The sequence below is a fragment of the Salmo salar genome, chromosome ssa17, assembly GCF_905237065.1.
Source record: "Salmo salar chromosome ssa17, Ssal_v3.1, whole genome shotgun sequence".
NCBI classification, from domain to species: Eukaryota; Metazoa; Chordata; class Actinopteri; order Salmoniformes; family Salmonidae; genus Salmo; species Salmo salar.
Window position 1 is genome coordinate 67,266,630 of NC_059458.1, and position 27,040 is coordinate 67,293,669.

General features: G+C 44.5%; 1 protein-coding gene across 2 annotated transcripts in view; it reads right to left on the reverse strand.

The window, feature by feature from the left end:
- The window catches only part of LOC106576496 (proline-rich transmembrane protein 4-like), a 42,823-nt gene extending 18,382 nt beyond the window's left edge, over positions 1-24,441 (reverse strand). Inside the window, exons 1-2 of one of the 2 annotated variants that reach the window (XM_045700022.1) lie at positions 23,654-24,441; positions 605-1,846 (exon numbers count right to left, since the gene is read on the reverse strand). In XM_045700022.1, the coding sequence (XP_045555978.1) occupies positions 605-1,742 (1,138 nt within the window). In that variant the 5' untranslated portion in view covers positions 1,743-1,846; positions 23,654-24,441. Of the gene's footprint in view, positions 1-604; positions 1,847-12,888; positions 13,038-23,653 lie in introns of those variants that run through there. The other variant, XM_014153707.2, reaches the window with a different exon arrangement.
- Positions 24,442-27,040: the final 2,599 nt, after the last annotated feature.

Consider the following 27,040-nt stretch of genomic DNA (forward strand, 5'->3'; position numbering starts at 1 on the left):
CAGAGCCAGCGTCGCTACAGTGGCGGTGGGGGATGGCGCCGGGCTACGGGTACTCCCTCAATGTCATGTGAAAGTGATACTAACCACCCCCCCTACACTACAGTACCTCTCTCTCCTCCCCCACCCCTTCTGGCACAGGGGAGCGTTCCAATATCGTCTGTTTATAAAAATAAAACAACCACTGCATAATCTTTAGGGTCTGTTCTAATGCGGTGGAATTGTGTCTTTCCTTCCTTCCGATCTTCCTTCCTTGGAGTGATCATGTATGATAGGGACATGATAGGGTAGGGGACAGTGTGGTTTCCACTACTTTGCTTTCACCAAGTGATTATCTCACAGAAGGAGAATCATAGAGATGCAATAGAGATGTGAGTATTTGAACTAGGACTTGGGCTATATTAGCTAAAGATGAGTTTGTGGCGACTTCAAACCCATGACTGCCATTTCAGAGATGCCATCCATCATTCACTTTCTTCAGCCTTTTTCTTGAACAGACTGAAGACCCCCATTTGGTTTGAATGATTGATCACATCCATTGATTGTCATTTAGCCTGCCCATCACTAATACTAAATCAATATGTCTGTTGATGTATTGGAGACTTACCTCCTGGTGTTGGTGAGTTAACCCTTAGTGTTCTATCCTCTGTCCGGGTGGTGGTGTTCGCTCCCAGTCGTTCCTCCACAGGCCCTGCTTTGGCCTCGGAAAAACCCAGGTCCGGTGAACTCTGACTGGGCTGAGTTTTGGTGACCGTGGCCTTTTTAGTTCCAATGTCGGTGCTTACGGTCGAGGCCAGCCATCTTCTGGTGACCTTGGTTTGTGGGGACGTGGGTGGGGTGCCAGAGTCGAAGGGTTGTCTGGTCAGTGTGGTCTCTACCTGTGTTGGGTTGACGGTGATCCTCGGTGGAGTTGTGACCAGGGTTGTGGGGACTGTGGTTTGTGGGGACGTTAGGTGTGGGACAGAGGCTGTGAGAGGGTCACTCTGGGGAACTCGTTCATCTTGGATCTTCGTTTCCTTGGGGAAAGATTTAGTGGTGACACTCCAACTGTGCTTTGGCATTTGGGCCGTTTCTGGTGACAGGTGTGCGTGCGTTATTGTCTGTGGCAGTATGTTTGTGCTGGTGAGACTATCGGAGGATATATAAACCCCCTGTGACGTAGAAATAGAGGATATGGAATCTAAGACAGCGGTTATAGAATCTAAGATATCTTGGGTGTTTGGTTGTGTGCTCTTGTTAGGAGTGACTGTCTGTTGGTTTGTTACTGTTCTTATCTCAGTGGAGCTGGGGTGACTTTCAGTCCAAGAGGTGATGGTGGAGGACTGAGGGCTTTTAGAAATACTGTCCTCCCCAGACCCTGAATGTCCCGGTGAATTCTCAGGCTCCGTTCGTCTCTCTGTCGGTCTCTCTGTCGGTCCCTCTATCAGTCCCTTTGAAAGTTCCTTTGTTGGTCCCTCTGATGGTGTGGTCCTTTGGGGCCCTGCATTCTTAGTCTGTGACTTCCCTCCAAACGGGTTGAGCGAAGAAAACGGAAACGACGGCGCCGCCGGGAATGATGGGAACATGGACAAGCTGGGCTGCTTTGGCAAGGACCACCCTTGCCAATAGGACCATCCCTTATTGGCAGGCGGTCCTGTCGGCGTCATAAGATCCGCCTCTTCATCCGCAAACACCGTGGCGTGGAGAAGAATGGTGAGGAGAGAGCACCATAAGCACAAAGCCATCATCCGGCGAAGATGATGCATGTTGCCGACAGTGAAGCGGAGCGGTTAGTTAGGCACCGGTCACATGCTGTCCTCCATTCCCCGAGCCCCCTAGGGCACGTTGGCTCGCTCTCCTGTGAAGTGACCTAAAAGACAGATGCACACAGGACATTGAGTGACATACTTTCACTTTGTCACAGTACTGTTAGTTTGACTTGATACAAGGATATGTGTTGTTGAGCCGAAATGTGTCTGCTGGCTTGTTTTTGCTGTAGAGGTTATTTAAAGGGGAAGTTTGTGCTCTGTATCTTTTAGTGCTTGACCTGGTTTTTGTCTGTTTTTCCAGAGAATATAATATCACATGTTGATGAAACTGTGCGACCCATAATACAGCAGGGCAGCCATTAAAATGGACTGCTGAAGTTAGCAGGCTGGGAAAATGTTGTCCACCCCAAATCGCCACAAGAACGACTGTATTATTGGACACATATACTTAGTGGTTTCAGATTCTGCGGTCAGTATTTGTGTTAGGAAGTTATGTGTCATTCATATGTATACTTGATAAGAGTCTTGGGACAACCAAATTTGAAATATACTTCTGACCAATCACAAAAGAGACTTTCCAGATGTCATGTATTTTCTCAGCACTTTAGTTAGCACTAACTTTTGCATAATGGTGGTGACTCTGTGTGTGTGTGTGTGTGTGTGTGTGTGTGTGTGTGTGTGTGTGTGTGTGTGTGTGTGTGTCTATTTAAGTGAGAGTGTGTTTTCCTGTAGTGAGATAACAACATCAGTATTCAAGACAATCAGCCATTTACTCTCTCCTGCCCTTCATCTTTCCTTCTTTCACTTTCCCTGCAAATATATTCCTCTGCTTTTTCATCTCTCAACCCCTTTTCAGTACCTCCCCCTCTATCTCCTTCACTCCTTTACACCTCTCCATCTATTTCCCCATACCTCTCTCTCTCTCTCTCTCTCTGTTACTCTGTCCTATGCTACATCTCTCTCTCTCTGTTACTCTGTCCTATGCTACATCTCTCTCTCTCTCTGTTACTCTGTCCTATGCTACATCTCTCTCTCTCTGTTACTCTGTCCTATGCTACATCTCTCTCTCTGTTACTCTGTCCTATGCTACATCTCTCTCTCTCTGTTACTCTGTCCTATGCTACATCTCTCTCTCTCTGCTACTCTGTCCTATGCTACATCTCTCTCTCTGTTACTCTGGCCTATGCTACATCTCTCTCTCTGTTACTCTGTCCTATGCTACATCTCTCTCTCTGTTACTCTGTCCTATGCTACATCTCTCTCTCTGTTACTCTGTCCTATGCTACATCTCTCTCTCTGTTACTCTGTCCTATGCTACATCTCTCTCTCTCTGTTACTCTGTCCTATGCTACATCTCTCTCTCTCTGTTACTCTGTCCTATGCTACATCTCTCTCTCTCTGTTACTCTGTCCTATGCTACATCTCTCTCTCTCTCTGTTACTCTGTCCTATGCTACATCTCTCTCTCTGTTACTCTGTCCAATGCTACATCTCTCTCTCTGTTACTCTGTCCTATGCTACATCTCTCTCTCTGTTACTCTGGCCTATGCTACATCTCTCTCTCTGTTACTCTGTCCTATGCTACATCTCTCTCTCTGTTACTCTGTCCTATGCTACATCTCTCTCTCTGTTACTCTGTCCTATGCTACATCTCTCTCTCTGTTACTCTGTCCTATGCTACATCTCTCTCTCTCTGTTACTCTGTCCTATGCTACATCTCTCTCTCTCTGTTACTCTGTCCTATGCTACATCTCTCTCTCTCTGTTACTCTGTCCTATGCTACATCTCTCTCTCTCTCTGTTACTCTGTCCTATGCTACATCTCTCTCTCTGTTACTCTGTCCTATGCTACATCTCTCTCTCTGTTACTCTGTCCTATGCTACATCTCTCTCTCTCTGTTACTCTGTCCTATGCTACATCTCTCTCTCTCTCTCTCTCTCTCTCTGTTACTCTGTCCTATGCTACATCTCTCTCTCTCTCTCTCTGTTACTCTGGCCTATGCTACATCTCTCTCTCTGTTACTCTGTCCTATGCTACATCTCTCTCTCTCTCTGTTACTCTGTCCTATGCTACATCTCTCTCTCTGTTACTCTGTCCTATGCTACATCTCTCTCTCTCTGTTACTCTGTCCTGTGCTATATCTCTCTCTCTCTCTCTGTTACTCTGTCCTATGCTACATCTCTCTCTCTCTCTCTGTTACTCTGTCCTATGCTACATCTCTCTCTCTCTCTCTGTTACTCTGTCCTATGCTACATCTCTCTCTCTCTGTTACTCTGTCCTATGCTACATCTCTCTCTCTCTCTGTTACTCTGTCCTATGCTACATCTCTCTCTCTATTACTCTGTCCTATGCTACATCTCTCTCTCTCTCTGTTACTCTGTCCTATGATACATCTCTCTCTCTCTCTCTGTTACTCTGTCCTATGCTACATCTCTCTCTCTGTTACTCTGTCCTATGCTACATCTCTCTCTCTGTTACTCTGTCCTATGCTACATCTCTCTCTCTGTTACTCTGTCCTATGCTACATCTCTCTCACTGTTACTCTGTCCTATGCTACATCTCTCTCTCTCTGTTACTCTGTCCTATGCTACATCTCTCTCTCTCTCTTGTTACTCTGTCCTATGCTACATCTCTCTCTCTCTGTTACTCTGTCCTATGCTACATCTCTCTCTCTCTGTTACTCTGTCCTATGCTACATCTCTCTCTCTCTGTTACTCTGTCCTATGCTACATCTCTCTCTCTCTGTTACTCTGTCCTATGCTACATCTCTCTCTCTCTCTGTTACTCTGTCCTATGCTACATCTCTCTCTCTCTGTTACTCTGTCCTATGCTACATCTCTCTCTCTGTTACTCTGTCCTATGCTACATCTCTCTCTCTCTGTTACTCTGTCCTATGCTACATCTCTCTCTCTGTTACTCTGTCCTATGCTACATCTCTCTCTCTGTTACTCTGGCCTATGCTACATCTCTCTCTCTCTGTTACTCTGTCCTATGCTACATCTCTCTCTCTGTTACTCTGTCCTATGCTACATCTCTCTCTCTGTTACTCTGTCCTATGCTACATCTCTCTCTCTCTGTTACTCTGTCCTATGCTACATCTCTCTCTCTGTTACTCTGTCCTATGCTACATCTCTCTCTCTGTTACTCTGTCCTATGCTACATCTCTCTCTCTGTTACTCTGTCCTATGCTACATCTCTCTCTCTGTTACTCTGTCCTATGCTACATCTCTCTCTCTGTTACTCTGTCCTATGCTACATCTCTCTCTCTGTTACTCTGGCCTATGCTACATCTCTCTCTCTGTTACTCTGGCCTATGCTACATCTCTCTCACTGTTACTCGGTCCTATGCTACATCTCTCTCTCTGTTACTCTGTCCTATGCTACATCTCTCTCTCTGTTACTCTGTCCTATGCTACATCTCTCTCTCTGTTACTCTGTCCTATGCTACATCTCTCTCTGTTACTCTGTCCTATGCTACATCTCTCTCTCTCTCTCTGTTACTCTGTCCTATGCTACATCTCTCTCTCTCTCTGTTACTCTGTCCTATGCTACATCTCTCTCTCTGTTACTCTGTCCAATGCTACATCTCTCTCTCTGTTACTCTGCCCTATGCTACATCTCTCTCTCTGTTACTCTGGCCTATGCTACATCTCTCTCTCTGTTACTCTGTCCTATGCTACATCTCTCTCTCTCTGTTACTCTGTCCTGTGCTACATCTCTCTCTCTGTTACTCTGTCCTATGCTACATCTCTCTCTCTCTCTGTTACTCTGTCCTATGCTACATCTCTCTCTCTGTTACTCTGTCCTATGCTACATCTCTCTCTCTGTTACTCTGTCCTATGCTACATCTCTCTCTCTGTTACTCTGTCCTATGCTACATCTCTCTCTGTTACTCTGTCCTATGCTACATCTCTCTCGCTCTGTTACTCTGTCCTATGCTACATCTCTCTCTCTCTGTTACTCTGTCCTATGCTACATCTCTCTCTCTGTTACTCTGTCCTATGCTACATCTCTCTCTCTCTCTGTTACTCTGTCCTATGCTACATCTCTCTCACTGTTACTCTGTCCTATGCTACATCTCTCTCTCTCTGTTACTCTGTCCTATGCTACATCTCTCTCTCTGTTACTCTGTCCTATGCTACATCTCTCTCTCTGTTACTCTGGCCTATGCTACATCTCTCTCTCTGTTACTCTGGCCTATGCGACATCTCTCTCACTGTTACTCGGTCCTATGCTACATCTCTCTCTCTGTTACTCTGTCCTATGCTACATCTCTCTCTCTGTTACTCTGGCCTATGCTACAGCTCTCTCTCTGTTACTCTGTCCTATGCTACATCTCTCTCTCTGTTACTCTGTCCTATGCTACATCTCTCTCTCTGTTACTCTGTCCTATGCTACATCTCTCTCTCTCTTTTACTCTGTCCTATGCTACATCTCTCTCTCTCTGTTACTCTGTCCTATGCTACATCTCTCTCTGTTACTCTGTCCTATGCTACATCTCTCTCTCTCTCTCTGTTACTCTGTCCTATGCTACATCTCTCTCTCTCTGTTACTCTGTCCTATGCTACATCTCTCTCTCTGTTACTCTGTCCAATGCTACATCTCTCTCTCTGTTACTCTGTCCTATGCTACATCTCTCTCTCTGTTACTCTGGCCTATGCTACATATCTCTCTCTGTTACTCTGTCCTATGCTACATCTCTCTCTCTCTGTTACTCTGTCCTATGCTACATCTCTCTCTCTGTTACTCTGTCCTATGCTACATCTCTCTCTCTCTCTGTTACTCTGTCCTATGCTACATCTCTCTCTCTCTCTGTTACTCTGTCCTATGCTACATCTCTCTCTGTTACTCTGTCCTATGCTACATCTCTCTCTCTGTTACTCTGTCCTATGCTACATCTCTCTCTGTTACTCTGTCCTATGCTACATCTCTCTCTCTCTCTCTCTGTTACTCTGTCCTATGCTATATCTCTCTCTCGCTCTGTTACTCTGTCCTATGCTACATCTCTCTCTCTCTCTGTTACTCTGTCCTATGCTATATCTCGCTCTCTGTTACTCTGTCCTAAGCTACATCTCTCTCTCTCTGTTACTCTGTCCTATGCTACATCTCTCTCTCTCTCTGTTACTCTGTCCTATGCTACATCTCTCTCTCTCTGTGTTACTCTGTCCTATGCTACATCTCTCTCTCTGTTACTCTGTCCTATGCTACATCTCTCTCTCTCTGTTACTCTGTCCTATGCTACATCTCTCTCTCTCTCTGTTACTCTGTCCTATGCTACATCTCTCTCTCTCTCTCTGTTACTCTGTCCTATGCTACATCTATCTCTCTCTCTGTTACTCTGTCCTATGCTACATCTCTCTCTCTCTGTTACTCTGTCCTATGCTACATCTCTCTCTCTCTCTCTGTTACTCTGTCCTATGCTACATCTCTCTCTCTCTGTTACTCTGTCCTATGCTACATCTCCCTCTCTCTCTGTTACCCTGTCCTATGCTACATCTCTCTCTCTCTCTCTGTTACTCTGTCCTATGCTACATCTCTCTCTCTCTCTTTTACTCTGTCCTATGCTACATCTCTCTCTCTCTCTGTTACTCTGTCCTATGCTACATCTCTCTCTCTCTGTTACTCTGTCCTATGCTACATCTCTCTCTCTCTGTTACTCTGTCCTATGCTACATCTCTCTCTCTCTGTTACTCTGTCCTATGCTACATCTCTCTCTCAAGGGTAGCTCATAACACAAACAGATCAATCACCTTTTAATAGCACTATCCTAGGCCTGATCTCCCTGCAGGACATTCAGGGACTTGACCCTGTCTCTGTGCCCCATGTAGTGTTGACCTTAGTGGGCCTCACTACCTCTCTGAGCCTGCCTGGGGGTAGTTGGCTGGATACTGAGGCATGAGTAGTGGTGCTGAGGGGCACACTCAGAAACATACAACTGCCCACACATTACTGCCTTCTATCAGGACTCTGCTTGAAATACATTTCCATTGAGGAATGGTTGTGTTTAGAGACCCACCCACGTCCACCCACATACATAGTCATGAGTGTGCGCACACACACACACACACACACACACACACACACACACACACACACACACACACACACACACACACACACACACACACACACACACACACACCAAAGCCCCCAAGACGTTAAAACATTTTGCCAGAGTTAGTTAATTGTTGGTGTGTTACAGAAAGGCAAATAAACGGTACTTAATGCCGACTTTGTAGAAAATTGAGATATTTGTTGTGACATTCCGTTCTTCAGAAGAAACACATTGCCTTTTTAGTTTCACGCTAAACCCTTCCAATTAGCTATTCAGCTTGAGCGAAAACTATGCCTCTGCCCTGATTGGCTTTTTGTTCAACAAGACACATATTGATCAATTATTTACACAAGGGGGATTATGTATAATTTCATTTGGCTAACATTCTCAAATTTCACTTCCCTCACTATCAATTACACATGCATGCCAGCTTCCTGTTTCAGTCAGAAGATTACCTGACAAATTACTGTCTATGCCTTTCATAGAGAGCAGAGTTAAATATATACCCCCCCATTTCACCCACATGGTACATCCCTAGTAAGCTTATATAGGAAGATAGACAACCCATTTTCAGATAACAGGGGGTTGGAGTTCTCAGTTATTCTCACACATAATCATTAGATTATTCTATGTTTTATCTACATGACTATCATCCTGCCATGTGAAAATGGTGTATGTCTCACAACTGTCAACTGCATAACACTTAAAACACAGGAAATCAAGATTACAATTTTTGTTTGCCTCCGTTTAGTCCTCTGTGAGCATTCAACTCAGTTTTAGCGCGCTTGTCGTCAGTTTAAAAATGAAATATGTACGTCTGTTAGGGAGCCCTCTGTCTTTCCTGACATGCAGCAGAACAAGTGGAAAGAGAGAATGAGAGAGAGTCATAAAATAAGATAAACGTGTCTGTGGGAAAATTTACAAGCCTTCTCTTTCTTCACTGGTGTTTTGTTCTACTGCACCTGACAAAGACAGGTCCTGTCCCACTGCACTGTGCTCAATGGAGCAGAGAGAGAGAGAGAGAGAGAGAGAGAGAGAGAGGAGAGAGAGGGTTGGAAGTCACATCACGACAGGGGGATATAGATGGAGAGCGAGAGAGAGGGTGAAATATAGATAGTGGAAGGAGAGGAGATATATATATAGAGAGAGACAGACAGACATGTTGCATTCTGACTTCATGACAGTCCACTGACTCCTTTCTATCCTCTCTAATGCTTCACTCAGTCTATTGCTAAATCTCTCCTTTTGTGTGTGTGTGCGCGAGTGAGTGTGTGAGTGCGTGTATGTGTGAGTGTGCGGCGTGCGGCGTGCACTTCCATACATGTACCCTCACCCACTCTCTTAACCACCACCCATCACCATGCCAATCACATCACATCCTCAAACACACTGTTTCCCCATGAGGATTATCAGCATTATTCTGTCATTATCCTTTCTGTCATTTACATTCATCTCCAGGACAACGGCTTTAGTGGTCTGCTGTGTGACCGCTGTGGTACTGAGAGGATAAAGATGGATATCTGATTGGAGACCGGTCCCTCAACAGCCTTTTAACATTTTACACTAATGAAGAGATTTTAAACTAAGAATGTTGGTTAGGTTTATGAGAGAGGGAGAGAGAGAGAGAGAGAGAGAGAGCAAAGGCTATGGAAAGGTAGAGCTAGCAAGAGAGCGCAGAGGATAAAGGGAGAGAGGGCTGGAAAGAGAGAGAGAGAGAGAGAGAGAGAGAGAGAGAGAGAGAGAGAGGGAGGGAAGAAGGCTGAAGGGTGTCCAGTGAATTAGAGGTGTAGACTCTCGTCCTCCCTGAGAGATTTAACTGGATTTCTGCTGGATTTGAGAGGATTCCCAAATGGAGATGACTTGACTCTGGGCGACACCACTTATGTTTAACAGGTTGACCATAGTCACGTGAAGGCACAGGGATTGATGTTTCACACTCCTTGGTAATGGACTGACTGTGTTTGTACAGTGCCTTCAGAAATAATTCAGCGTGAACGAGCGAGTTGGAGAGTGAGGGGGGCTATATTAACGAAGCCCTGACACCCCAGTCTCTATGGCTTCATCCTATCTAGCTCACTTCACTGGCCTTGGGTATGGACAGGAATGTCAATAAAACAGACTGAATCAAACTGGCCACGTCATCTTTAGCTAGTATGGATTTATTCAGTCTTGTAGGTGGGCGACACTTCATTTGAAGGTAGAAACATTATTATCTGAAAGTATAATAGATTAAGACTAGTCTTGGACTAAAAAGTGCTTTCCATGGAGAATCTCCATTGCGAATCCTTTTTGATCCCAGACGAGGCTTGATCTGTGTCTGGGGAAGCGTCCCTATGGGTAATACTCCTGGTTTCCTTCCTGGCGATTGTTGAGAAATAATGAGACATTATTATCCAGAATTGAATCCTACAGTTGACTGAATATTACGATTTTTCCTCAGTTTTTCACAGTACAGTATCTGTCTAATATTTGCATACTAGTACACTTGATTTATTGTATAAGTATTTCATAATGATCAAATATATTATTCTAAAAGACAGACTATTTCAAAACAAAACATTTCACGTTTGCCCTGATCAGTTCAATCGATGAGTGTATCCAAGTATGAAATGGCTTCTTCATGACCATGTTTTACAATGTTACTCAGATAATGATCTAGACGTAAAACAAGGGGGTCCATACTAAAGTCTGGCAGCCTGGATGTTGTTGACGTTACACAAGGGGGTCCATACTAAAGTCTGGCAGCCTGGATGTTGTTGACGTAAAACAAGGGGGTCCATACTAAAGTCTGGCAGCCCGGATGTTGTTGACGTAAAACAAGGGGGTCCATACTAAAGTCTGGCAGCCCGGATGTTGTTGACGTAAAACAAGGGGGTCCATACTAAAGTCTGGCAGCCCGGATGTTGTTGACGTAAAACAAGGGGGTCCATACTAAAGTCTGGAAGCCTGGATGTTGTTGACGTAAAACAAGGGGGTCCATACTAAAGTCTGGCAGCCTGGATGTTGTTGACGTAAAACAAGGGGGTCCATACTAAAGTCTGGCAGCCTGGATGTTGTTGACTTAAGACAAGGGGGTCCATACTAAAGTCTGGCAGCCCGGATGTTGTTGACTTAAGACAAGGGGGTCCATACTAAAGTCTGGCAGCCTGGATGTTGTTGACGTAAAACAAGGGGGTCCATACTAAAGTCTGGCAGCCCGGATGTTGTTGACGTAAAACAAGGGGGTCCATACTAAAGTCTGGCAGCCCGGATGTTGTTGACTCAGAGTGAGGATCTACAACCATCTAATTTTCCACATCACTGCTTGTCTTTCTGAAACCAAGCTAGCCAATGTTTGGCTGTCCTTTTAGGAAAATACCTGGTGTTGTATGTCATTTAAGCTTGAATGCTTCATAGTCCGAATTGAGGTCATTTCATTCCAACTTCAAATCCATGAGACGGATAAAATCTTCATTGAAAATAATGGGAAATTCTCCTATTTATACAGGGTCATTTGAATTGTGTTGAGATGGAGTTGACCGCAGCCTGCAGATGCAGTATGTCAGAGAATGGATTTGACATTGCATAGTCCCCAGTGGTTATTGACTGTGACCACTCCTGTGTACTGGTTTACCTTCTGGTCAGAACAGCAGCCAACCAACAGGCTAGGATCCAACAGGTCTGAATCACAACTGACCAGGTCCAGAGGAGTCAGAGTCATGGCAGCTAGAGGAGCCAACACCCCCCTATTTCCTATTACATCCAGTGGTACTTCAATCTGATCAGGTGTCGCACTAAAATGACCAACTAAACATCTTGCCATCTGTGGTCTATCAAATCGGATCATGACTGAAATTTGCTCGATTAACATTAGTATCTGAGAACAGAACCTGTTTATACTCCCCAAAGAGTTCTATTACATCTCAGGTATTCACCTAATCTGAATACCGTTCCCCCATGACGTATTCAACCATTCAACCTGCTTGATCATAGATCCTATGTTCATCCAGCCTTTCTCTGGTCTCCCATTTCCCCCCTGCCCTTACTACTGACAGAGTGAACTCTAGCCTACCTGCCTGTGAATACCTAGCTATTAGAACATCACACCAACGTTAGTTTTAGCCTTTGAGTCAATGAATGTGGCGCACCTGCCTATGACAAGCGTCACCCACTCAGACACCAGCGTTCCACTGACTAGCTTTGCCATGGTGACGACCGTAGCAAAAGACGTCGTGCTAATCCTGTGATGTGAGGGGCTTTAGTGGTGTGCTATGCTGCTTTTACCAGAGTGCTGCTACCGCTGATCCGAATGGTACATATGTGCTTTACACTAACACACACACACACACACACACACACACACACACACACACACACACACACACACACACACACACACACACACACACACACACACAGCTACACTCACACAAAAACACACACACACGCAAACGCACAAACGCTTGCCACAAACGCTTGCCTGTCACACCCTCTCTGTCCTATGCTACATCTCTCTCTCAGTTCAAACACCCTACGCGCACGTGCACACACACACACACACACACACACACACACACACACACACACACACACACACACACACACACACACACACACACACACACCTATGTAGACAAGCAATCCCAGGCATACATTAACACAGGCACACACACACACACACTGCTGACCATGGCTGTGCTGCAGATTTGCCCAGAATGATTCCTTCCCTCCGCATCTCCTGATGCTAGTCAAACAGCCTCAGCTGCTGCCTCCGTGTGCGTGTGTGTGTTAATGTATGCCTGGGATTGCTTGTCTACACAGGTGTGTGTGTGTGTGTGTCTACCTATAAAGGCTGTTATAGAAGAGTGTGTGTCGTGTCATCTCGAGAGATTGAGCAGCTGAATCCACACCCACAAATGTGAGCTGTAAGAGTGAGAGAGTCTACCTATAAAGGCTGTAGAGGAAGAGTGTGTTGTCTCGGTGACGGTGTGTGTGTCATTCTCTTACAGCTCTTTACCCCTTTTCTCTATACATGAGGATCAAAAACTACACACACAAGCACGCACACACACACCATCGAAAGTGTTCAGAATCAAAAAGAGCCACTCACCCAACCACAAGTGAAAGGGAAGAGCTTGTGAATCCACTAAATCCAGCAGGGAGCTGCAGCAGAGAACCGTCTCCCTGTGTGTGTGAATGTGTGTGGAATTGTGTTCCAGGCACTCACTCTATCTCACTCTCTCCCTCCCTCCTATTCTCTCTCTCTCTTATATTCTCTCTGTCACTCTCCCTCTCGTACTCTTGTTGGCTCCCTCTCTCTCATTCTCTCTCTTCTTGCTCACTCTCCTCTCCATCAGCCTCTCTTTTCCCTCCCTCTTTCTCTCCCTCCCGTCTCTCTTTCTGCCCCTAACCCCCTGCATAAGTAGTCCAGTGTGAAGCTCTGTGACAATGCCTGTGGTCACACCTCACTGAGCAAATTGTTCATTAGGAGAGTCTCTCTACGGTGTGGACACTGGCCACTAGATAGTTAGACGGGCAAGAATGTCTAGTACACTCAATCCCACAGACTTACAAGTACAAAACAGACACAAATGTATTAGCAAGCTAATGTACAATCACACACACTTTGACAGTGTACTTTATTGAACATAATCAAGCATGCATGCACACACATACACACACACACACACATGTTATGTTCTTCTATCCTCGTGGGGACCTAAAATGTATTTCCATTCAAAATACTATTTTCCCTAACCCTTACCATAACCCTAACCTTAACCCTAACCTTAACCTATAACCCAAACCATAAAACCTAACCTTAAACCTAACCACTAACTGACAACAGTGTGTGCAACCGGTTAACTGAAGTCAGGTGCAGGAGAGCAGAGATGAGTGAACAGGCACACTTTATTTGGCAGAAGGAAAACAGTCGGATGCAACTGCGTAACGACACTCCTGCCAAAGGCAAAAGCGAATAGCGCACTCGTCACACAAATAATGTACAGCATACAATACCACGGGTTCCAAACAAGACCCGGCGAAAAACCAGCATGAAGCGTCACACATGACACGTAACGAACAATTACACACACAGACATGGGGGGGAACAGAGGATAATATACACGTAGAGTGATGAGGGGATGTAAAACAGGTGTGTGGAAAAACAAGACAAAACAAATGGAAAATGAAAGGTGGAGCGGCTAGAAGACCGGTGACGTCGACCGCCGAGCGTCGCCTGAACAAGGAGAGGAGCCGACTTTGGCGGGAGTCGTGACACTAACTTCTAACCCTAATTGTAAACCTAACCCCTAAGCTTAAAATAGCTTCGTCCTCATGGGGACATGGGAAATGTCCCCACGAAGGAGAGGTTTTACTTGTTTTACTATATCCTAGCAGGGACTTTTGGTCTGCTATGCAGTTGCAAACACACACACACACCATACTAAACCATCACATTATGTCATGCCTCCAGGTCTGTGAAGTTCACCTTTGACATGATTCAGAATGGTCCATTTCTCAAACTCTGTCCGCCTTATCTTTGATGCCAATCTGAGATCTAAGATGTTCAATCAGAAATGTCATTGTGAAGCCCAACATTCCCTAGGTGATTGTTTCTATCCCGTCTGTAGATCCTCAGGAATTTACTAAATATAGAAACAACCAGAGAGGTTCCCAGCACAAGGAAACATAATTTCCTGAACAGCCAGGTCTCCTCCATGCTGAATTCCTTCCCGGTTCGGGCCCTTTGGACATATTATTGTCTCAATAATGGATTTGACCTTGAGCCACCTTTCTATTCTTACCACTTGACATTTGCACTGGCGTGATATGTGCTAGTTCCATTCCAGTTATGGTGGCGGCATAGAGGTCTCCTAAAAAATGGCTATGCTGATTTGTATTATTGAATAATACCCCTTGAAGTTGAGTAGTACGACACATTAATTGTGTTCACTAGTTCAGGCTAATTGTCACGACTTCCACCGAAGGTGGTTCCTCTCCTTGTTCGGGCGGTGCTCGACGGTCGGCGTCGCCGGCCTACTAGCCATCACCGATCCATTTTTCCTTTTCCGTTTGTTTTGTCTTTGGTTCTTTCACACCTGGGTTCATTTGCTTTCATTTCTGTGTGTATAATTACCCCTGGTGCCTGCTTAGGTTTGTGCGGGATTATTCGTGTTATGTTGCTCGTTGAGGTTGTGCCTCAGGTATATTCACGTTTATACTGAGTGTGTATAAGTTTAGGAGCGTTGTTTTCCTCCTTCCGTGAGTACTGTGTTCTCTTGTGTCGTGGGCGGTTTTTGTTTTGGTATTGTACCTGATTTTTGTGTGTTGTGGACTTGCCTATTAAAGACGCTACTTGGACATCTCTGCTCTCCTGCGCTTGACTCCTTCACCTACCTATAACACAATATCGCAACACTAATCTGTTGTGCCATACAAAACATTACAGGTTCAACATGAACTGTTGTAGCTTTTATTAGCGTATCCTGGTCGCTACTGTTGAACAGTTTGAATGAACAATCCAGAATGTTAATGTTAGCTAACGTTCCACAGACCTACAGTTGAAGTCGGAAGTTTACATACACCTTAACCAAATACATTTAAACTCAGTTTTTCACAATTTCTGACATTTAATCTTAGTAAAGATTCCCTTTGTTAGGTCAGTCAGGATCACCACTTTATTGTAAGAATGTGAAATGTCAGAATAATAGTAGAGAGAATGATTTATTTCAGCTTTTATTTCTTTCATCACATTCCCAGTGGGTCAGAAGTTTACATACACTAAATTAGTATTTGGTAGCATTGCCTTTCAATTGTTTTACTTGGGTAAAACATTTCATGTAGCCTTCCACAAGCGTCCCACAATAAGTTGGGTGAATTTTGGCCCATTCCTCCTGACAGAGCTGGTATAACTGAGTCAGGTTTGTAGGCCTCCTTGCTCACACACGCTTTTTCAGTTCTGCCCACATATTTTCTATAGGATTGAGGTCAGGGCTCCAATACCTTGACTTTGTTGTCCTTAAGCCATTTTCCACAACTTTGGAAGTATGCTTAGGGTCATTGTACATTTGGAAGACCCATTTGCGACCAAGCTTTAACTTCCTGACTGATGTCTTGAGATGTTGCTTCAACATATCCACATAATTCTCCTTCCTCACGATGCCATCTATTTTGTGAAGTGCACCAGTCCCTCCTGCAGCAAAGCACCCCCACAACATGATGCTGCCACCCCCGTGCTTCACGGTTTGGATGGTGTTCTTCGGCTTGCAAGCCTCCCCCTTTATCCTCCAAACATAACGATGGTCATTATGGCCAAACAGTTCAATTTTTGTTTCATCAGACTAGAGGACATTTTTCCAAAAACTACGATCTTTGTCCCCATGTGCATTTGCAAACCGAAGTCTGGCTTTTTTATGGCGGTTTTGGAGCAGTGGCTTCTTCCTTGCTGAGCGGCCTTTCAGGTTATGTCGATATAGGATTCGTTTTACTGTGGATATAGATACTTCCGTACCTGTTTCCTCCAGAATCTTCACAAGGTCCTTTGCTGTTGTTCTGGGATTGATTTGCACTTTTCACACCAAAGTATGTTCATCTCTAGGAGACAGAACACATCTCCTTCCTGAGCGGTATGATGGCTGCGTGGTCCCATGGTGATTATACTTGCGTACTATTGTTTGTGCAGATGAACGTGATACCTTCAGGCGCTTGGAAATTGCTACCAAGGATGAACCAGACTTGTGGAGGTCTACAATTCTTTTTCTGAGGTCTTGGCTGATTTCTTTTGATTTTCCCATGATGTCAAGCAAAGAGGCACTGAGTTTGAAGGTAGGCCTTGAAATACATCCAATTAATCTTGATGGTTGTACAGTCGTCTCAAATAAAACTATGAAGGACCTCGGCGTTACTCTGGACCCTGATCTCGCTTTTGACGAACATATCAAAACTGTTTCAAGGACAGCTTTTTTCCATCTACGTAACATTGCAAAAATCAGAAATTCTCTGTCCAAAAATTATGCAGAAAAATGTATCCATGCTTTGTTACTTCTAGGTCAGACTACTGCAATGCTCTACTTTCCGGCTACCCGGATAAAGCACTAAATAAACTTCAGTTAGTGCTAAATACGGCTGCTAGAATCCTGCCTAGAACCAAAACATTTGATCATATTACTCCAGTGCTAGCAGCCCTACACTGGCTTCCTGTTAAGGCAAGGGCTGATTTCAAGGTTTTACTGCTAACCTACAAAGCATTACATGGGCTTGCTCCTACCTGTCTTTCCGATTTGGTCCTGCCGTACATACCTACACGTACGCTTTGGTCACAAGACGCCTCCTAATTGTCCCTAGAATTTCTAAGCAAACATCTGGAGGCAGGGCTTTCTCCTATAGAGCTCAATTTTTATGGAATGGTCTGCCTACCCATGTGAGAGACGCAGACTCGGTCTCAACCTTTAAGTCTTTATTGAAGACTCATCTCTTCAGTAGGTCTTATGATTGAGTGTAGTCTGGCCCAGGAGTGTGAAGGTGAACGGAAAGTCACTGGAGCAATGAACCGCCCTTGCTGTCTCTGCCTGGCCGGTTCCCCTCTCTCCACTGGGATTCTCTGCCTCTAACCCTATTGCAGGGGCTAAGTCACTGGCTTACTGGTGCTCTTCCATGCCATCCCTAGGAGGGGTGCGTCACTTGAGTGGGTTGAGTCACTGACGTGGTCTTCCTGTCTGGGTTGGCGCCCCCCCTTGGGTTGTGCCATGGCGGAGATCTTTGTGGGCTATACTCGGCCTTGTCTCAGGATGTTAAGTTGGTGGTTGAAGATATCCCTCTAGTGGTGTGGGGGCTGTGCTTTGGCAAAGTGGGTGGGGTTATATCATGCCTGTTTGGCCCTGTCCGGGGGTATCATCGGATGGGGCCACAGTGTCTCCTGACCCCTCCTGTCTCAGCCTCCAGTATTTATGCTGCAGTAGTTTATGTGTCGGGGGCTAGGGTCAGTCTGTTATATCTGGAGTATTTCTCCTGTATTATCCGGTGTCCTGTGTGAATTTAAGTATGCTCTCTCTAATTCTCTCTTTCTCTCGTTCTTTCTTTCTCTCTCGGAGGACCTGAGCCCTAGGACCATGCCTCAGGACTACCTGGCATGATGACTCCTTGCTGTCTCCAGTCCACCTGGCCGTGCTGCTGCTCCAGTTTCAACTGTACTGCCTGCGGCTATGGAACCCTGACCTGTTCAACGGACGTGCTACCTGTCCCAGACCTGCTGTTTTCAACTCTCTAGAGACAGCAGGAGCGGTAGAGATACTCTCAATGATCGGCTATGAAAAGCCAACTGACATTTACTCCTGAGGTGCTGACTTGTTGCACCCTCGACAACTACTGTGATTATTATTATTTGACCATGCTGGTCATTTATGAACTTTTGAACATCTTGGCCATGTTCTGTTATAATCTCCACCTGGCACAGCCAGAAGAGGACTGGCCACCCCTCATAGCCTGGTTCCTCTCTAGGTTTCTTCCTAGGTTTCCCTTTCTAGGGAGTTTTTCCTAGCCACCGTGCTTCTACACCTGCATTGCTTGCTGTTTGGGGTTTTAGGCTGGGTTTCTGTACAGCACTTTGAGATATCAGCTTATCTAAGAAGGGCTATATAAATAGATTTGATTTGATTTTAGGTACACCTCCAATTGACTCAAATTATGTCAATTAGCCTATCAGAAGCTTCTAAAGCCATGACATCATTTTCTGGAATTTTCCAAGCTGTTTAAAGGCACAGTCAACTTAGTGTATGTAACCTTCTGACCCACTGGAATTGTGATACAGTGAATTATAAGTGAAATAATCTGTCTATAAACAACTGTTGGACAAATTACTTGTGTCATGTACAAAGTAGATGTCCTAACCGACCTTCCAAAACTATGGTTTGTTAACAAGAAATTTGTGGAGTGGTTGAAAAACGAGTTTTAATGACTCCAACCTAAGCGTATGTAAACTTCCGATTTCAACTGTATGCCTTGTTGAACGCACTACTGATGACATCAAATGAAACATTCCAAATGGTATATCCAACATGGCCGCCAGCCCACCCACCACTGAACGTCTGTGAGGGTGTGGACATCTTTGATGTAGCTGTCTATTGAGGTATGAGTTTTCGTGTCTAGGTATAAAAATCCTGCCTGGCTACAGCTCCATCTCTTCATTAATTCATATCTAATATTCGTAACAACATAATGCGAGTCTGCCTCCCCCAAACTCTCCTTTCTGATAGTGCCGTAATACAAATACTAAGTAGTACAAGCAGCTTCAAAGGGGCTTGATTTTAAACATCACACAGCTGTTATGTAGACCTCCTGTGCAGAGCATGTTAATGGTAACCAGGGGCTCAGCAATGGTTTCCCAGCCCAGCCTGCGGTCCCTGGTGAGGTGAAAATGTTATATTTCCCATGAGGCCGTAGTAGTCTACGTTGGAAGTTTCAGCTTCTGTCTAGAGCGATCTAGTCAAACAAGCATTGATCTGCGTGTGTGCGTGTGTGCGTGTGTGCGTGTGTGTGTGTGTGTGTGTGTGTGTGTGTGTGTGTGTGTGTGTGTGTGTGTGTGTGTGTGTGTGTGTGTGTGTGTGTGTGTGTGTTTAAATGCCAGTGTTTAGGCCTACACCATGGCTCTAACAACGATCATCATCCAATCCCAACACACATCTACAGTATGTACATTATGAAGATGTATTGAACAGTTGACCAAGGCACTGACTTTCTGAAGACAACAACATAACCCATAGACACACAATAACCTTTGCTGAGATATGGAAGTCCCTCTTTGGCCTATGGTATGTTCATGTGATTGGTATCTGATGGAGTTGTTGTGCGTGTCGGGGTGATTCTACTGCCTGACCAAGACTGGCGTCTTTCGGACACGAGGAGGTAGACAGGCGTTTTCCCCAGAGAATAGGCAGTGTGTGTGTGTGTGTGTGTGTGTGTGTGTGTGTGTGTGTGTGTGTGTGTGTGTGTGTGTGTGTGTGTGTGTGTGTGTGTGTGTGTGTGTGTGTGTGTGTGTGTGTGTGTGTGTGTGTGTGTGTGTGTTTTCACTCTCTCTCCGACCCGTCCCTAGGCTCCTTGCATCCGGACAGTGTAAAACAATGGCAGCCTGTAAGGTTCATAAAGTTGCTTTGTTTGAAGGAAACAATGGAGTGGAACGGTCCATAATAGCTGTGCCATCTATAGCTCCACTATAGTTCCACTGCCCCGTCCCTCTGTTCCTTTTCTTAGAACACAAGGCAGGATAACATACGGTTTTGTAATGGAACTATTTTAGTAGTGTTTTGATGCTGTTGAAGTAGTCCTGAAGTCTGTTTTTATGTTATCATTCTGTTGTTGTTGTTGTCTAAAAGGGTAAGGTGTGTGTGTGTGTGTGTGTGTGTGTGTGTGTGTGTGTGTGTGTGTGTGTGTGTGTGTGTGTGTGTGTGTGTGTGTGTGTGTGTGTGTGTGTGTGTGTGTGTGTGTGTGTGTGTGTGTGTGTGTGTGTGTGCTTTATGCCTACATGTCTCAATATTTACGCTAGTATCTGTGGACGTTGTAATGGGATTCTATTCAATATGCAAATATGCTATGAATATTGATGCAGTTCCTTCACACACATGAATACAAACACAGTCAAATGAAAGGAGAGGGTACTTTAAGCTTCTTAAATACAGGTGTGCGTCTTCCCTACAGCAATATGTATGCATACTTTGGAAATAATATAATATTATTTGTACATTGTGTATGTGAGTGTGTACTAGTCAACTAAAAAAGGTCACCAGAGGCATATGAAACCAAGTGACTGAGTTATGGCATCATTACCACGGTCTAATACAACTGTCACAGTGTACATGTAACCTTTCATAAGGACGATCTAAGGGGGGGAAAATCCAATATGTGTGTGTACTGTGTGTGTTTGTGTGTACTGTGTGTACTGTGTGTGTTTGTGTGTACTGTGTGTACTGTGTGTGTATGTGTGTGGTCTCTTAAAATGCACGACAGTGTTCCAGCATATGGCTTATGTCTCATGCAAGGACAAAGTGCATATGTATCAGTGAGCGTGATTATGCAAGTAGACGCGCGTGCGTGCGTGTGTGTGTGTGTGGGGGAGAGAGAGAGATGGGGAGAGACAGATAACATACAGAGGAAGAGAGAGATGGGGAGAGAGATAGAGGTAACATACAGGGAGGAAGAGAGAGATAACATACAGAGAGGAAGAGAGAGATGGGGAGAAAGATAGAGATAACATACAGAGAGGAAGAGAGAGATGGGGAGAGAGGGAGAGATAACATACAGAGAGGAAGAGAGAGATGGGGAGAGAGATAGAGATAACATACAGAGAGCAAGAGAGAGATGGGGAGAGAGATAGAGATAACACACAGAGAGGAAGAGAGAGATGGGGAGAGAGAGAGAGAGATAACATACAGAGAGGAAGAGAGAGATGGGGAGAGAGATAGAGATAACATACAGAGAGGAAGAGAGAGATGGGGAGAGAGAGAGAGAGAGAGATAACATACAGAGAGGAATAGAGAGATGGGGAGTGAGGGAGAGATAACATACAGAGAGGATGGGGAGAGAGGGAGAGATAACATACAGAGAGGAAGAGAGATGAGGAGAGAGATAGAGATAACATACAGAGAGGGAGAGAGAGATAACATACAGAGAGATGGGGAGAGAGAGATAACATACAGAGAGATGGGGAGAGAGATAGAGATAACATACAGAGAGATGGGGAGAGAGATAGAGATAACATACAGAGAGATGGGGAGAGAGATAGAGATAACATACAGAGAGGGAGAGAGAGATAACATACAGAGAGATGGGGAGAGAGAGATAACATACAGAGAGATGGGGAGAGAGATTGAGATAACATACAGAGAGATGGGGAGAGAGATAGAGATAACATACAGAGAGATGGGGAGAGAGATAGAGATAACATACAGAGAGGGAGAGAGAGATAACATACAGAGAGATGGGGAGAGAGAGATAACATACAGAGAGATGGGGAGAGAGATTGAGATAACATACAGAGAGATGGGGAGAGAGATAGAGATAACATACAGAGAGGGAGAGAGATAACATACAGAGAGATGGGGAGAGAGAGATAACATACAGAGAGATGGGGAGAAAGAGAGATAACATACAGAGAGATGGGGAGAAAGAGAGATAACATACAGAGAGATGGGGAGAGAGATAGAGATAACATACAGAGAGGGAGAGAGAGATAACATACAGAGAGATGGGGAGAGAGAGAGATAACATACAGAGATGGGGAGAGAGAGAGAGAGATGTTCTTATGTGCATGTATGTTCTAATGTACTGTGTGCAAGTGTATGTGAGAGTGTGTGTGCTGGTATACGCTTAATTGTGTGTATATGTATGTGTTATAATCAGGGCATCAAATAAACTTTTTGGTCCACTAGCCACTGTGGCAAGTACCAGCCAAAATATTTTTGGGGTGCAATAACTACACCAAACACAAAGAAAATTGATGAACATGCTTTGTAATGTTTCTAAAACAATAAATGTAATACTAGTTAGAAGTAACTAATGTGGTATATTTAAACAATAAGGCCCGAGGGGATGTGGTATATGGCCAATATACCATGGCTAAGAGCTGTCCCTAAGCACGACACAACACAGAGTGCCTGGACATATTACGGCTTTCAGCCAAGCAGCATTCAGAGCTCGAACAACCCAGTTTATAATGTTAATTAAATGTTTTGTGACCTGAGACTTTTAACCAAAATATCACAGATGAGACAAAACAATTCACCTGCCCCTTTAAGGTCGGGAGTTTACCATGGTAGCGCGATTAGAGTCATGTTTGTGGCTGGGAGTTTCAGTCTGACTAGTAGAAGCGTTGTCACCACTTCCCAAGCAGTTGAAACTCAAACATAGAAAACAACCTAACTTTTGAACAAAACAATGTAAATAGCCGAGAAACACAACGACAAAGTCTCCCTTCAGTAGACTTTCGTTTCAAGTAAATTAGACCAACTTTTACGCCTGTGCGCAGCGCTTCTTTAAATGAATATTTCACTCCGCTCCTGACGTGCGCACAGCCAGGCAGTGTTGCAGCGCGAGGTGAATAGGCTACATAGGATTCTTAGGTCTTTGACTTTGTGGGATTAATTGGCCAGCTATGAAACAAAACGGCAGAAATACTTTGACAGCAGCATTTGATTTATAAAACCCTGTTAGGCCTCACTCCCCCCTATCTGAGATACCTACTGCAGCCCTCTTCCTCCACATACAACACCCGTTCTGCCAGTCACATTCTGTTAAAGGTCCCCAAAGCACACACATCACTGGGTCGCTCCTCTTTTCAGTTCGCTGCAGCTAGCGACTGGAACGAGCTGCAACACTCAAACTGGACAGTTTAATCTCAATCTCTTCATTCAAAGACTCAATCATGGACACTCTTACTGACAGTTGTGGCTGCTTTGCGTGATGTATTGTTGTCTCTACCTTCTTGCCCTTCGTGCTGTTGTCTGTGGCCAATAATGTTTGTACCATGTTTTGTGTTGCTACCATGTTGTTGTTATGTTGTGTTGCTACCCATGCTGTGTTGTCATGTGTTGCTGCCTTGTTGCTGTTATGTTGTTGTCTTAAGTCTCTCTTTATGTGGTGTTGTCTCTCTTGGTGTGACGTGTGATTTGTCCTATATTTATATTTTATTTCTTTTTTATTTAGAGTCCCAGCCCCTGTCCCCGCAGGAGGCCTTTTGCCTTTTGGTAGGCCGTCATTGTAAATAAGAATTTGTTCTTAACTGACTTGCCTAGTTAAATAAATGTACAATAAACATTTATTTTACTATAAATGTGATCATACTTGACTATTTTTATTCACAAATGCGAGTGAAATAGACATTTTACCTGTGTTGATGATCAGTTACTTGAGAAGGAGACCAAGTCAAGACGCTGGACCGGGTGGATTCAGTTTATAGTAAGGCAGTTTATTAAGAGACAAAGATATTTGCCAAAGTGTGCACGGACTCGTTCGTTTAGCTCATAGGGAACTAGCAGAAGAGAGCCCCGAAACATAGTGTGCGTTTAATTTATACAATGAATACAATGGCCCTTGGCAATGTCCTTTGTCCTCGGAGTCCAACACCCCTAAGTGTGTGTGTGTGTGTTTCTGCTAAGTCATGTCTGGGTGGTTGCGATAGTCATGGGATGTTGTTTTTGACACCAGTGGTCAGTTCGTGTGGCTAGGGCGCTTTCATGTCTTGACATGTTTGTGTGAGTGCTTAAGTCAGCCATCTGTTTCTGGGTGTGCTCGTGATTGGTATCAGTTGGTTGCTCAATGTGTCTCTGGAGTTTTGTTGTGTGCTGTTGTGAAGCATGTTGTGCAAATGCCCTCCTTATATATCATTAGGTAAAACGTTAGATTATCTTTATTACACCTGCCAGTGCCAAAATCTGGTGGGTGTTAATTTTTTATTTAAGCCCTGGTTATAATGCATTATAGTAGCAGGTTGCAGATAGCTGGTGGACGCTGTTAGATGGCCAATAGAGATGACTTTGGTGGCCATACTGATTCCATTGGAGTGACAAGATACAGAGGGATACCTCACGGGTATATACTATTCACTCATTGAAGGACACCGAACATTCTATATTGAAAACCTCAAATCAGGTACAGAGGGATACCTCACTTTGTAGGATGAAATACCATCTACAGTACATGGACTTTGACAGTGCTTGACTTGGACAGGAAGAGGTGCCGGTATTCATGTTGGATGCTGGTACTGTTGATATTTAGGTGCGGGAGCTCCACAATACGTTTGAGCTAATATTGTATAAGAGGAAGAGGAGCTCAAGCAGTAGAATATTTAGGTGCCGGTACTCAGCTCCGGTGAGCTCCTGCCCAAGTCAACCACTGGATTTTGAGGATGGCATTTGCATAGAATTTAATTGATTGATTAATTGATTGAAACACGAGTGACACCCAGTTTTTGGCAGTACAGGAATGCAAGTGTAATGAGTCTATTCCTGTGGGATGTTGCCTGATCAATGAGTGTATGTTTAATACATTAGGTTGTATAGCCCAGGGGGAGTAGACAGACTGCTCCATATGAATGATAGGTGATCGACAGAGCAAGAGAGGGTACAGGTGTCATTGACTGGAGAAAGAGGGATCTAGTTATTTGACAAATAGAGATTGGAGTCTGTACCGAGAAGAAGGGAGAGATACAGAGAGTGAAAAGCCAAAAGAGAGGAAAGGGGATGAGAGAGACAGGCAGAAAGAGAAAGGAAAATAGGTAGAATGTTGCATAGAGAGAGAGAGAGATCTGCTCACCAACCAAGAATTCACAAAATGGGACAAACACCAAACTGAGACTCTGCATGCAGAATTCTGTTCAAATATTCTGTGTACAACGTAAAACACCAAATAATGCATAAAGAGCAGAATTAGGCAGATTCCTCTAATTATCAGAATCCAGAAAAGAGCTGTTCAATTCTACAACCACCTAAAAGGAAGAGATTACCAAACCTTCCATAACAAAGCCATCATCTCCAGAGAGATGAACATGGAGAAGAGTCCCCTAAGCAAACTGGTCCTGGGGCTCTGTTCACAAACACAAACAGACCCCACAGAGCCCCAGGACAGCAACACAATTAGACCCAACCAAATCATGAGAAAACAAAAAGATAATTCCTTGACACATTGGAAAGAATTAACAAAAAAACTGAACAAACTAGAATGCTATTTGGCCCTAAACAGAGAGTACACAGTGGCAGAATACCTGACCACTGTGACTGACCCAAACTTAAAGAAAGTTTGACTATATACAGACTCAGTGAGCATAGCCTTGCTATTGAGAGAGGCCGCCGTAGTCAGACCTGGCTCTCAAGAGAAGACAGGCTATGTTTACACTGCCCACAAAATGAGGTGGAAACTGAGCTGCACTTCCTAACCTCCTGCCCAATGTATGACCATATTAGAGACACATATTTCCCTCAGATTACACAGATCCACAAAGAATTTGAAAACAAATCAAATTTTGATAAACTCCCATATCTACTGGGTGAAATACCACAGTGTTCCATCACAGCAGCAAGACTTGTGACCTGTTGCCACAAGAAAAGAGAAGAACAAACACCATTGTAAATACAACCCATATTTATGTTTATTTATTTCCCTTTTGTACTTTAACTATTTGCACATAATATGACATTTGAAATGTTTTATTATTTTGGAACTTTTGTGAGTGTAATGTTTACTGTTTATATTTCATTTTTGTTTATTATCTATTTCACTTGTTTTGGCAATGTAAACATATGTTTCCCATGCCAATAAAACCCTTATATTGAAATTGAGAGAGAGAGTGAAAGGGAGAATGAAAGAGGGAAAGAAAGGGATAGAAATAGAAAGCAGGAAGCCACAGTGGAATCTCCACACCCCTGTGGGTGGACCCTCTAGTCAAAGAATAGAGAGGGCAAATGTTCTACCTCCCCCCCCCATTCCTCTCGCCCTCCCTCTCTTTCTCAACAATTGGGGCCATGGAGCAACAATGACTGCTGGGAAAAAAGTCTGGTTGAATATGCGATAGCAACAGGGGGTGGTCTGGGCTGAAGGGGAGGGGTGGCTGAGGGTAGTCCGGAGGGGGGGGTGTTTGAGGGTGTGTGTGTGAGGTGGGGTGAAGGCATGAGGAGGGTACTCCTGGGGCAGGGCCCAGGGGGACTTGAAGGTGTTTTCTGGGGACATTTATCTGCCTGACTGCTCCTGAAAGTGATCTTGCTAAGTCCGGCACGGGAAATCTCAGGCTTTCCAAACACACACCAACGCCACAGAATAACAACACACACACACAGCCAAACTGACAACACACCTACACACACACAGCTCCACTGGAAACAGACACACAGCCAAACTGACAACACGCCTACACACACACAGCTCCACTGGAAACAGACACACAGCCAAACTGACAACACGCCTACACACACACAGCTCCACTGGAAACAGACACACAGCCAAACTGACAACACACCTACACACACACAGCTCCACTGGAAACAGACACACAGCCAAACTGACAACACACCTACACACACACAGCTCCACTGGAAACAGACACACAGCCAAACTGACAACACACCTACACACACACAGCTCCACTGAAACAGACACACAGCCAAACTGACAACACACCTACACACACACAGCTCCACTGGAAACAGACACACTCAAACTGACAACACACCTACACACACACAGCTCCACTGGAAACAGACACACAGCCAAACTGACAACAC